The sequence below is a fragment of the Eucyclogobius newberryi genome, unplaced genomic scaffold (assembly GCF_026437365.1).
Source record: "Eucyclogobius newberryi isolate DKJ021-1_F unplaced genomic scaffold, fEucNew1.0.hap1 SCAF_17, whole genome shotgun sequence".
Taxonomy (NCBI): Eukaryota; Metazoa; Chordata; class Actinopteri; order Gobiiformes; family Gobiidae; genus Eucyclogobius; species Eucyclogobius newberryi.
Genome location: NW_027315801.1, coordinates 22944723 through 22956819, shown reverse-complemented (window position 1 = coordinate 22956819; position 12097 = coordinate 22944723). Strand labels below are relative to the sequence as shown.

At 40.0% G+C, this 12097-nt stretch overlaps 1 protein-coding gene across 1 annotated transcript in view; it reads right to left on the bottom strand.

Annotated features, from left to right (window-relative positions):
• Positions 1-12097, bottom strand: part of plxnb1a (plexin b1a) — a 51448-nt gene that overhangs the window by 19386 nt on the left and 19965 nt on the right. The window contains exons 4-9 of the mRNA XM_072449528.1: positions 9774-10016; positions 6276-6458; positions 3743-3871; positions 1105-1205; positions 896-1028; positions 40-196 (exon numbers count right to left, since the gene is read on the bottom strand). Coding sequence (XP_072305629.1) covers positions 40-196; positions 896-1028; positions 1105-1205; positions 3743-3871; positions 6276-6458; positions 9774-10016 — 946 coding nt within the window. The remainder of the gene's footprint in view (positions 1-39; positions 197-895; positions 1029-1104; positions 1206-3742; positions 3872-6275; positions 6459-9773; positions 10017-12097) is intronic.

Below are 12097 nucleotides of genomic sequence, written 5' to 3'. Positions count from 1 at the left end.
ACAACATTCGATTCATAACAGAGGGGCGGACTCGTGTACCGTCTCCGTGTCTGATGTGAGGCAGCCTGTCCCCGGCGGGAGTTGAACACGCCACGCTGCTGTTGGTGAGGACGGCGGGAGACTCAGTGTTGTGGAAAAAGCAGGAATAAGCCTCTTCTTTGGTGAGACTGGGGAGGCCTTCAACTGACAGTGTAATCTAAGTAAAGAGGAAATAATATGCCATCTTTAATTCAGTTTGGATCAGCGCCACAACAACAAAAAAATAAAATCAATGGCAAAAGATGAGATAGAACTTGTTTTTTTTTAAGTTGGTTGCATCTGGAATCCCTCAACAGCCATTTCCAATCGGTAACCATGTTTTCAGACCAGTCTTTTGTGTCATCTTAATCTAATATTTTGGTCGGTTATGTGAATCCAATTATATCAAAGGACAGTTTATTCTGCCGAGGGGGAATATTGTTACACAGACCAGTGTAGATTGCTATACAAGGATGTAACACAGGAGCACAGTAATACAATATGCTGTCATTTTCAACAAAAAAACATGAACCGGTAATGTATTTTTGTTTCTATGCATTTTTTTTGTTCTGATAAAGCTCAAGCTCATTCTAAACTGTCCAGGGAAAGGTAACATTTTTAGTATTGATTCATATCTGACTTTTATACCCTTGACTGTGGGAACACTAAACAGGGTCAATAGAATTTGCAATAAGTGATGATAAAAAACAAGGCTGACAAATTCTCAAAACTAAGGAGAATTTGGAGGTCAGCCAAAAAAATATAATATAATTCCAGGACGTTTTCAGAATTACAATAAATAATGCAATATCAGCTTGAATAAAATATTAGGCACGTTCTTATTTTCTATTTTCTGTTGCTTCTTTCACTTCTTCACCTCGGTTTTCTCTCCGCGGCTGATGTTGTAGAGGCTGAGCTGCTGAACACTGAGGCACTGCTGCGTCTGGTTGAAGCTCCAGAGCCAGTGGCCGTGAACAGACCCGCGCCGACACTCCCATCGCTGGCCACACCTGAGCGCACCGGACACACAGTTACACATGTATGACTCGGAGGTGACAGGAAGGGAGGGAATCATCAGTGACTCACCGTCCCTCCAGCACACACCAGCCGCAGTACGGGTCTCTGGTCGACAGACAGGACGGGCAGTCTGTGTGCTCGCCACATTCAGCCACTGGACGCTTCTCCACCTGAATAAAGCACATCACACGTTAGCAACTCTCTAGACCAGGCATGTCCAAACTAGGGCCCGGGGGACAAATGCGGCCCTCAGACCAATTTCTGAACAACAAAAACTAGTACTTTTTACTGTGAAATTGGGAAAATTCAGGCATATTGATGTTATGCCAAGCTAATATTAATGTTCTAGGTATAATTAAAGGTGTGGAGGCTCATTGCAATTATGTCAAATGCAAAATTTCGAATGATTCACTTTGTCATTCAACAAATTCGACATTGTCAAGTTGTTTGTAGCCCTCTGCCCTGTTTAAGTTTCAAAATGCGGCCCTTGGTTAAAAAAGTTTGGACACCCCTGCTCTAGACAATATACCTTTGTAAATCATAGGAAAAGCGTGTAGTCTTGGCCTGGCAAAGGAAAGCATAAAACACAAATACAAAGGGTTTAATTGGGTGGAAGAAAATGTGATTATTTCAGCTGGACAAAAGTTTAAAGTGTGAAGATGTTTTGTTACTCAGAAAACTGGTGAGTCACTGTTCTATTTCTGGCTGTATCTTGTTGGTTAAGTCTACGGAACTACTCTAAGGTCACTTAAAACTTTTGCCTAGTTGACAAAATTAATTTTCTTTTGCTATGAAAGCCAGCAAGGCGACTGAGAGACTACACAGACTTCTAAAGTTTATGATTATGTTCAGACTTAATAACTTTATCAAAATAACATCTACACTGACGGCTCGGCTAAAAAAATGATTGTATTTACATGTTAAGGACTTATAGGCAGTGGTGTAAGAAGTACTAAATGTTGTTAAATAAGTAAAAGTTGAGAAAAAGTTAAAGCGGCACATTTAAAAAAACGTAATTAAGTAAAAGATCTTAAGTGCCAGTTAAAATATACATAATAATCAAGAATAACAAGTAAAATACATTTAAGTTCAACTGTTTAAGTTTAAAATGTGATGAGATCTGTGCTAATCTTTGGCCAACAGAAGCAATTCCAATCAATTTCATATTTTTTCTAGTGAATTTCACGTTAATCTTTTTGATTGCTCTGAGCTGGCAAGAACTCAAAACGTTTATGCAACTATGTCCCTATGAACACGCTAAAAATAACCCCTCAAACCATATGAAAAGCACATTCCTCTTTTCAGCCCAGTTCAAAAAAACTTATCCACAGTAAAACTACTTCAGTGCTTTTACTTTTATAGAATATAGAAACACGGCACAAGTTTCTTAAACATAACTCAGATGATAATAGCTTTTTAGTTTGGAATGTTATGCGTCATTAATAATAAACTAAGGCTGTAGGCAACAAGAGAAAAATCTAGTCAGCAAAATCCTGCCCGACTAATCTACTAGTCACACAAAACAGCTCTCTTACTCACAGCAGCTGCCTCTCCAAATGTGTCCACATTTAACTGGTGTAGTGCTTATGTATATAGAAGCATTACATGGGTTTAGATGAAGATCATTAGTCTAAATCAACGCTAAAGCTGAACATTGGGCATAAGCTGTCAACACCATTCAGACTACGGACTCAAATTCCCATAATTCCCCATAATCATTTATTAGCTCTACCTTGTCCACACAGAGCCGCCGTAGGGAGTGTGCCGCGACAAAACAGGCCACTTTTTCCAATCAGTTCCATTGTTGTGTCTGACCTGCACCCTCACGCTGACTGTTGTACCGAGCCCAGCGGGGGTCGTGACCTCTGAACCCTACAGCCAGCTGGCCTCTCTGTTTCCTTTATGAATCCTCCGCTCGGCTTCGGCGCGCGACACAGCTTGAGGAAGTGTCAAAAAGCTGAAAACGTGTGACAAACGATAAATTGTTCGAGGGTGAATGATGGGCCATGTTCATGTTGTTCTATGGAGACATCTGGGGGCAGAGTGAACGGGTCGATACCTTGAGAAACGCCATGGTTGTTCGGGCATCTGTTCACAGCGCAGTAGGTAACGCTCATTGAAATGTAAAATTAAAGCTGGAGTACATGGTTTTCACATTGCAAAAGGAGGAAGTAGCTATTCAAATCCAACTGCTGCATTTGCTAGCTCTCACAAACCCTTTGGCACATCGATAATATCCACATGCACAGTGAAACTGAAGTATACTACCGAAGCAAAGTCAAACAGAGCGATGCTTTTGACTATTTTTTTCCAGCTTGTGGAGAAGTAAAACCCTTTTACAGCTACACTGTGCCCTGTGTTTCTACTACAATAATATCTTCTTTGGGGGGAAAAAGAAACCGTACTCATTTACAACGACAAAAAAAGGCAGTAACCCCCATCTTTAAGAGCCTTTATTGAGGTTGAACATTTTGTATAGTTTGAAAATGACCAGAAAGTCAAGGGATATCGACTATTCAAAGCTGTAAATGAGAGTAATTATCCTTATAAATCACATGTGTGAAATTGACGGTTTGGTTATATATTTCATTGGTATGGCAGTCAGTGTCACCGGTCAGCAGGCATCAGTATCCAACACACGTAGTCTGAGAAAAAAATATTGGTGAACCAGTGTCAGGTTTTGGACTCATTTTCGATTCCTACTTACAGCATTTTGAGTCATGACGTAGATGTGTGCTCCACTGTGGTCCAAAAGAAGATCACTGTTGATGAGAGAATTGGCCTGGATGACAGTACTGGCATAGACCTCCACCACTCCGTCCTGACCCAGATAAACCTGAAGAGATACACCAGAAAATAGATATAAAAGATATGTAGAAAATACAACAATCTGACTAGAATGAAATCTATATCAGTGGTTTTATATCCAACTGTGAGATATGTTACATTTAACTGAAACTAAGTGCTGAAAAAACAAAATAAAACTGAAAACCCTTCTTCTCTGCAAACCTAAATCCAATCACACTTTTGCAGGATTGTGGCAGAAGTGGTTGTGAATGTGATTACTTCACTGGTAAATCTAATATGGCCGACAGGAAGACACCTCTGGCCTGAGTTGTTCCCAGGCTCATGTTACGTCTAGTTAACAAGATTAGCCGTGGTTCTAGTGCCTCGGCCCTTTCTACAGTATAGCAGAAAATCCCCATTAACAGAATGCACTTAGCGCATAATTGTGGGGGAAATAGCACAGTAATGTATAGGAACTGAAAAAACTATTTGTTTTGTTCGAGTGGACAATTTGGGTGTTTACTGTAAGGATTAGAATATAAAATGCACCTTATACAGATATTACATTCACCTTTGACTGTATAGCTAATGTGGTTCAAATACCCATTAGTGTAATTATAGAAAGCATATAGAAAAAGCAAGGCGTGATTGTTGATAACATGGTTGTTGAAAAACTTTGCTGCCACTGCTGTTGGTGCCCACAACCATGGCCAGGACTGGCTTGCCACACCCGGAGGTTGTCTGTTTTCTGCAGCAGGCTTGTGGTGCTTTTGGTTGACTCTAAAGAGTGCTATACATCTCCATAAAGATGTGCATCTTCAGTTCTTGTGTGGTCCCTGTGCTCTTGTATGGATCTGATACCCGGACCCTCTGAAACCTGGACCCTCTGGTCACCATGTTAACAATGATCACGTCTTTGTGCAAACAAGCTGCACCACTTCCATCTCCAATGTCATAAAGAGGGTTATGCTGTGTTTTCACAGCTACATAGCAAAAATGGACAAGGGAGTCCCCCCCCCCCACGTCTCACTACTTTCAAAAATAGGAAAGAACCACTAGCTTCAGGAATTAGAATGGCACCGACACTGCATGTGTCATGTAATGTTCTAAAGGTTGGGGCCCATAGGGTTCACCTATTTTTATGAACAAGGCCTTCACTAAAGCAGGTCTCTCTCTCTCGCTCAGACTGTGGAGTTAGTGGAAGCAGTGGAATGTGTCCCGCTGCGATACAATAATCCTGTCACAACAGCTCACTGCAGATAGCTCCACAGAATTCAGCTTTGATCTGCTGCACAACACAAGTATGCCCTCTTCACACACAAGAGACAGGGCTTCTCAAACAGAGGGTCAAGGCTCAGCATGGGTAGTGAACAGAGTAACTAGGCCCATTATCTATGGTGGTATGGAGTATGAGTTGTACCCAACACGTGATGCTTGGTTATTGGGTTTAAGCCTTCACCAGCAGTGGCACATGTCACACAACTTTGACAGATTTTACATTAAGATCTTGTATTACTCTTACTTTAGTCATTTCTTAGACCACTACTTTATACTTCTACTGACTTGAGTAATATTTTGAAGTAACTGCACTCTTATCTGAGTAAATTGTTTTTACTCCTCACCACAGGTTAGGACATATACTGTGCACAATATTTCAATATCTGAGAGAACACTTAAGTCTGCACTCTTAATATCCTAAAATCAACAGAGATAAATTCTTTGGGGAAAAAGAAAAGAAAAATCTACTCTTATGTATTCTGATACACACTGAAGGGTGGAATGACAAGAATCTTATGTGGCATCTGAGAGCCAGGCACGTCAGGTTTGAATTTTGGGAAATATTAAAAGCTGCAATAATCCATAATCCCTTTGGCTCATTGTCCTGGGACAGCATTTTAAGCAGGAACACCTCTGCCGTTTCCTCTCTGCGTGGCTTATATAGCTCTAGACGAAAGATCATCACTGCATTGCATTGTGCCATGTAAGTGGAAACAACCTGGAATAATAAGTCTAAAAAATCTAAATGTCGATATATATTGATACCATATTTATTTGATACAGTATCAATATATTGCCATAAAAAAATTGTTTGTATATGTTATAAAACTGGTAGCAGCATAACAATTTATCTGCTTATTTGGAGAAAAGAAACTTGTTACAGTTGAAGCCGTCTCTGTGATTAATAACAACTTCTTCTTCTTCTTCTTGTGCATGCAGTAATAGTGTCTTTAAAAGCAGTCATATGCTGCTTAATGTAATTCAATGCAATGTATCAAGGGCTGCAGAAATGAGGTATTGTACCATGTATTATGTGTGAGCCACAAAGATGGAACATACTCTGCTGCTCTTCTTAAAACGGGACCCACCTAACTGGTCACCTCCCTTCTGTAGTTACATTCTGTTAGTGCATGCAGCCACACTCCCCGACAGTAACACATTAGTATATTGGTCACCTTGTGCAGTGTTCCCCGGCTGTCTCCCAGGAAGGCAATGCTGTGTCCTTCTCTGACACTGACAGCCACCGCAGTGAGACGTGAGGTGGAGGTGCTCCACACAGCTTGGGCCTCCACAGGGGAGCGGCTGGCCATGGGGCTGGGAGTGTGGTCCGAGCCGCACGGGTACGCCTTCAGGGTGTTCTGGAAAAGAGTACCAGAGAAGAGGGTGGTTAGAAATGTGTTAAAATATTAATATTACAAGGCTTGGTTGATGATGTGACATATTTCCAGCACATGTCAACAGCCTTCCCTTTTAAAACATTACTGTGGCTTCTCTAAGGCCTTGTTTACACGGCAATTGTGGTCAGGAAAATGCACTATTCACGCCGAATTCAATCTGCTTTCAGATGTAAATGCTGAGGTGTGAAAAAGCTGCAGTACAAAGGCACTGTGCTCCGTAATGACACACTGCACTTCAACGCAGAAGTAATCTTACCTCTTGTTTACATCTTGGAGATAACGTGTAGACCATTTGCTTTTCTGGGGCATAGCTGGTGCCCTCTGAAGTAAAAGCAAGTAATTATACATGATTTTCTGTCCGTTTCTTGAAGATATAAACTTATGAGGCAGTTGCACGCTGGACCACTGACTGGACGGATCAAGTTTGACCTCATCTCTCTGTTCGCCAAAGAAACCATGTCTTCCAGCGTTTTTTGTGGAGCACGGATTGAACACAAATTGAATGAAAACGCAGCTCGTTGTCATGTAAAAGAGTTGTCCAGTTTCCCCTACCACTAAAAACATGTACAATAGGCCAAAAAGAGATACTAAATCTCAGTGGCAAAAGAGATGCTATATTTCCAGGGTAAATGAAGGTCAATAAATAAGTACGTTTAAGGCTTTTCTGGTGAGACTTGATGAGAGATGTTATTGCTTTCTGCTGTTCAACAATATGACATTTAGCTTTAGTTCCTCTAAGTTTAATCCTTCCAAACAGTCTTACTCCAGGGTCAAGTCTCCACAGATCTGACCTGTAACCAGGCTTGCACCTTTAAATGCTGTCATAATTACTGTATTATGCTGTCATAATTACTGTATTATACATTATAAGTGTAATACTGGCCTTTGCATCTCCATTTTTTCAAATATTAACCAAAGGAAATCTTTACTGTGTACTCTAAAGACGCATTTTAACAGAAGATATAAAAGTGCTTGTGCAAGATTACACCCATAAACTGGAATTTTATAGATATCGCCTGATGCATTAGCCCCGCGTAGTAACTCATTTGGATTTATCTATAAGCTAGCCGAATGCATTTTTAAATACGCTGCCATAGTGGATTATGTGGGCAGAAATGCATTACAGATCAAGACCTACAAGCCCCAATTAAGCCTTTTTCATCTGCAACTTTCCGCAGAATAAATAGTGAGTGATCTCTGGGTCACTGGGCCAAGTAATGAGAGCTTTGTTTAAAACTACCAAGTCCCCACGTGGAGCTCTCATGTGGAGCTCTCCACGGCCCCTCCACTGGGGCCCAGCCTGAGAACTCAAATGGGATCATTACGGATCAATATGAACAAACCCCAAATCAGCAGTGGAGATTTATAATGAGAGCTGACAAGAAAGACATGAAGTTCCTTTGAAATGTACAGTCAAATGAGGACACGCAGGACGACGGGAAATAAGAAGAGCAAAAAGCAGAATTCATGATTACGATTTTGAAGAATAAAAAAGGAGAATTGCAGAGATGGCCACAATTTGACTTCTGCTTCGTCCCCCAGGGCCAATTATTTTAAAACTTGGGACTTACTGGAAAGCAGGATTTTGAGTGGTTGTGCAAAATCCAAAAGAAGGGAGTTGGCTGGCTCCTTTAATCTATGGCACAATCCTCTTATGGTGAATCATAAGAGGATTCACAAGCTTTGGGGCAATCACAAAAAGGAAAGAGAGACTAGTCCAATCCATGCCAACCTAATCGTGTTAATTGCAAACTTTACTCACATGGCATTTGTGTGGTCTTTTACTGAGAAATGATTGATGTGTGACGTCTGGTGTTTAAGTTTATGTCGACCATACATACTCGATTCTCAAGACATCTCAACATATTGTGTATTATATGACAAAACCATACTGCAACACATGCCAAAGCCAAACTTAAAAGCAGTGCAGAACCAACAGCTGTAAATATAATATACTTTTAGTGTGATGAATTTAAACTTGTAATTATTCTAATATTCAATACAGATGCACCTATACTTAAACTTTCATAGTTTTGGTTTGTATAAAAGATATTTTACTACCTTTACTATACTCTAAATAACCACCTAGTTAGCGTAGCATGTTAAAAGTCACATCATGTAGAAACAGTGCCTTTTAGTAGTCTTGATTTTTTTTCAGTTTCATCAGAAAAAAGCTGGAAATGTCCTGAATGACACTTAAGAAGCCACTTAAAGCTCGATTTTTAAAGTGTGAAAGGAGGAAGTAGCCATTTAATTTGATCCAACTCATTCCTTGCTCTAACAAACCCATCCTAGTATTCACTTGCATGGTTGTTTTTTGTTACTAGCTCAGCATCAGCCATCCTTGCACTCATCAGCTCTCATATCTCAAAGCCCCACATTGCTGGGTTTCAGATGACATCATAACATCCAATTGACCAGGGCTGGGCAATTATTTTCCTCCGAGGGCCATATTTAATTTCGAATCCAGGCAAGTAGCGGAGGGCCGGCCCGCAATCATTGGTGTGAAAAAAATAAATTATCCAAAAAATTTAAAATCAAATAAAATATCACTTTTCTGTCAAATATAGGCTATTTGAATCTATTATTGAATTCCTTTCACGTCATATTTATTAAGGTGCAGACAGATTTATTAAGGTGCAGACAGATACCTAAGGGCATATATATATATATATATATATATATATATATGCCAAGTAATATAAAATATTACTTGGCATGTTTGGCGGGCCGGCTTATAAAGACAAAAGGGCCACATGTGGCCCGCGGGCCGCAGTTTGCCCACCCCTGCAATAGACCAATGATATTTAATACACGTAGAGGGCATCAACATTTTAAACCATGGTTAAAAATGCAGATTTGTGATGTATTACATGACGTGAATAATAGAAACATTTGTGAATTTACCTTTTAGACTTTTCGCCGCAGAGTACAATGTTATCAATAGCGGAATCTGAGGGTAACAACCAATAGTGACGCCAGCGTGTAAAGGTCAGATCTTTGTCACAGTTCTGTTTTTTAACATATATTCTCTGGGGGGAGAAACAAGATGCAAACAAAAGACCTGCTGTCGAACAATGACCTGTCACAATAATCACTATATCGACTTGAGGCTCAAAATGTATTGTGCAGATCTATTCTTTGCACCCAGAGGAAGCTATAGTTTATTTGGAATAGGATTTACTGGGATTTTCATGTGTAGTTTCAGTATTATTGTGGTATTTTCTGGAACAATATATTGCACATCAAAATTGAGTCGAACACATATCGTCTCACCAGGGGCAGGTTGGCACAGCTGGACTTGACCTCGTACTCGATGTAGGCCACCGTCTTTTCCCCACTCGTGCGTCCGTCCTGGGTGTAGCAGAGGTCGCGGGTGGAGTCGACGTGCCGGTCCAGTTCCTCCATAGGGTAAACGCACAGGCCTGAGGGGTCCGAGGGGCTAAGGTGAGACGAGCTGAGGTGCGAGGAGAACACACCCAACAAGTGCTCGCCTTGTCTTCCTGTCCCACGGCCAACCTGGTGAAGTACACAATGATAGATTGTTGGCATCTTATCTGGTGTGTCGATGTATTATTAAGAGATCAGATCAAATGTCAAAAGAGAAAATGTCCATGAAAATGCATTAACCAAAAGAATACAGTGGGGCGGTGCAAATCATCTCATTTTGTCGATGATCAGCTTGGGTCCACAGCCAATTATTATCTGTAAAAGCATGCGGTTTGGAGTTCAGACTTTGGAGGAAGTAATTTGACTTGTGGTAAATGGCAACAATTCAAAGTTGATTCAGTAGTTGTTCAAAACTGTTCAGGAAATTGATATTGAAAGACATTTAGATTTTTGTTTAGTCTAAATGAAAAATAATATTTTCCGGTCGCACCTTTTTTCATAGTTTTGGCCGGGGTGGAATTTATACTCCAGAGAGACTTATATGTGATATTATTCGTTATTTTCCCATTGGTTACTTTCACACTGGCAACCGCAAGAGGGCGCTCTAGGCTCTAAGCGACACAGAAGAAGAATCAGCACTTCCTCTACTTCTAGAGTTTGCAAAGTTGTTTAGAAGTGACACAGAGGAAGAAGAATTCAATGGATTTAGTGATTTGGAGTAATACTGATGCTTTGATAAACTTGTTAGCATGTTCTTTATGCTATAGTTATCTGAATAACTATTAATATGTTACGTTAACATTCCAGACACGAGAGTTTGTTGTCTGTGCGTCATGTAGCTGAAGGTGTACGTTAGCATACGGACACCTATTCAACATGTTCTCTAATGTTATTATTTTAAATTGCATTTCAAGATTAAATGTCTGTTCTTGGTCTTGGATTTTATCAAATAAATTTACCGTAAAAATGCAACTTATACTCCAGTGCAACTTGTATAGGTTTTTTTCTTCTCCATTATGTAGTTTTTGGCTGATGCGACTTATAGTCCGAAAAATACGGTATACTGTAACTGCTGCCTCCGCGACCCGGCCTTGAATAAGGGCAAGACAATGAATTGATGGAAAATATATTTGAGATCGATCAATATGAGGAAAAATGTCTTTTACATTTTTTTTGTCATGCCACCCAGCCCAGTCATACAGTATTTCCATTTATATTGAGGCTTCTGATACTTATTCTAGAAGTACCTAGTATTTTATAGTATCACCAAGAGGACTAGATCAGAACTTAAATTAACTAATTGGATGAAGAGAAACGTAGCTGTCATGAAATTATTTATTTTACTGTGAAAAACATTGTTACTGGGGGCGGGGTCGCCTCGCAATAGATACATTGCTACATCTTACACACACATGCTCATGATGTAGCGACTACCAGGTCACACTTGTCGGTGATGTTGTCTGAGTGTTAAAATGACCCCTGTCCCAGGACAAATTTCTCCCATGGGAGAGAATAAAGGATAATCTCCATGAAAGTACCGTATTTTCTGGACTATAAGTCGCACTGGAGTATAAGTCGCACCAGCCAAAAAATGCATAATAGAGAAGAAAAAAACATATATAAGTTGCACTGGAGTATGAAATGCAGTTGCAAGTGTGAAAATAACAAATAATATCACAAATAAGTCGCTCCAGAGTATAAGGTTATAAGTATAAATATAAGTCGCACCCCGGCCAAAACTATGAAAAAAGGTGTGAAAATACGGTAGATAGGTTTAATGCCATAGTGTTGAACATTGTTGACGAAGGAATAACCTCTCCATGAAGACAAGCAGGTGGCAAACCAGGAAGGTTAGGCAGAGCAACTTAGATTTACTGTTTATTGATCTATTATTGATGGCAAAAAGGACAAATAGTATGCATTGTTTGTATTGTATTTTATCTTAAGATAATGTGTCTTCTAAAACCACACGTGTGGGTCAGCCGTTTCCCAGATCATGAATTGTGATAAATCTCAATCTCCTGGCTGCAGAGAAAATCACAAAAGTTAGATAAGCAAACATAGCTTTCCCCCGACATGCTAATGCAGGCACGCAGTTTTAATGAATGCGATTTGACAGCAGAAATGCTCTGAACAAGCCTGGCAATGATTTATGGACTTAAAAAACAGCGGAGATGTAATTGTAGCAATGTCTGTGAAAATTCTGAAAA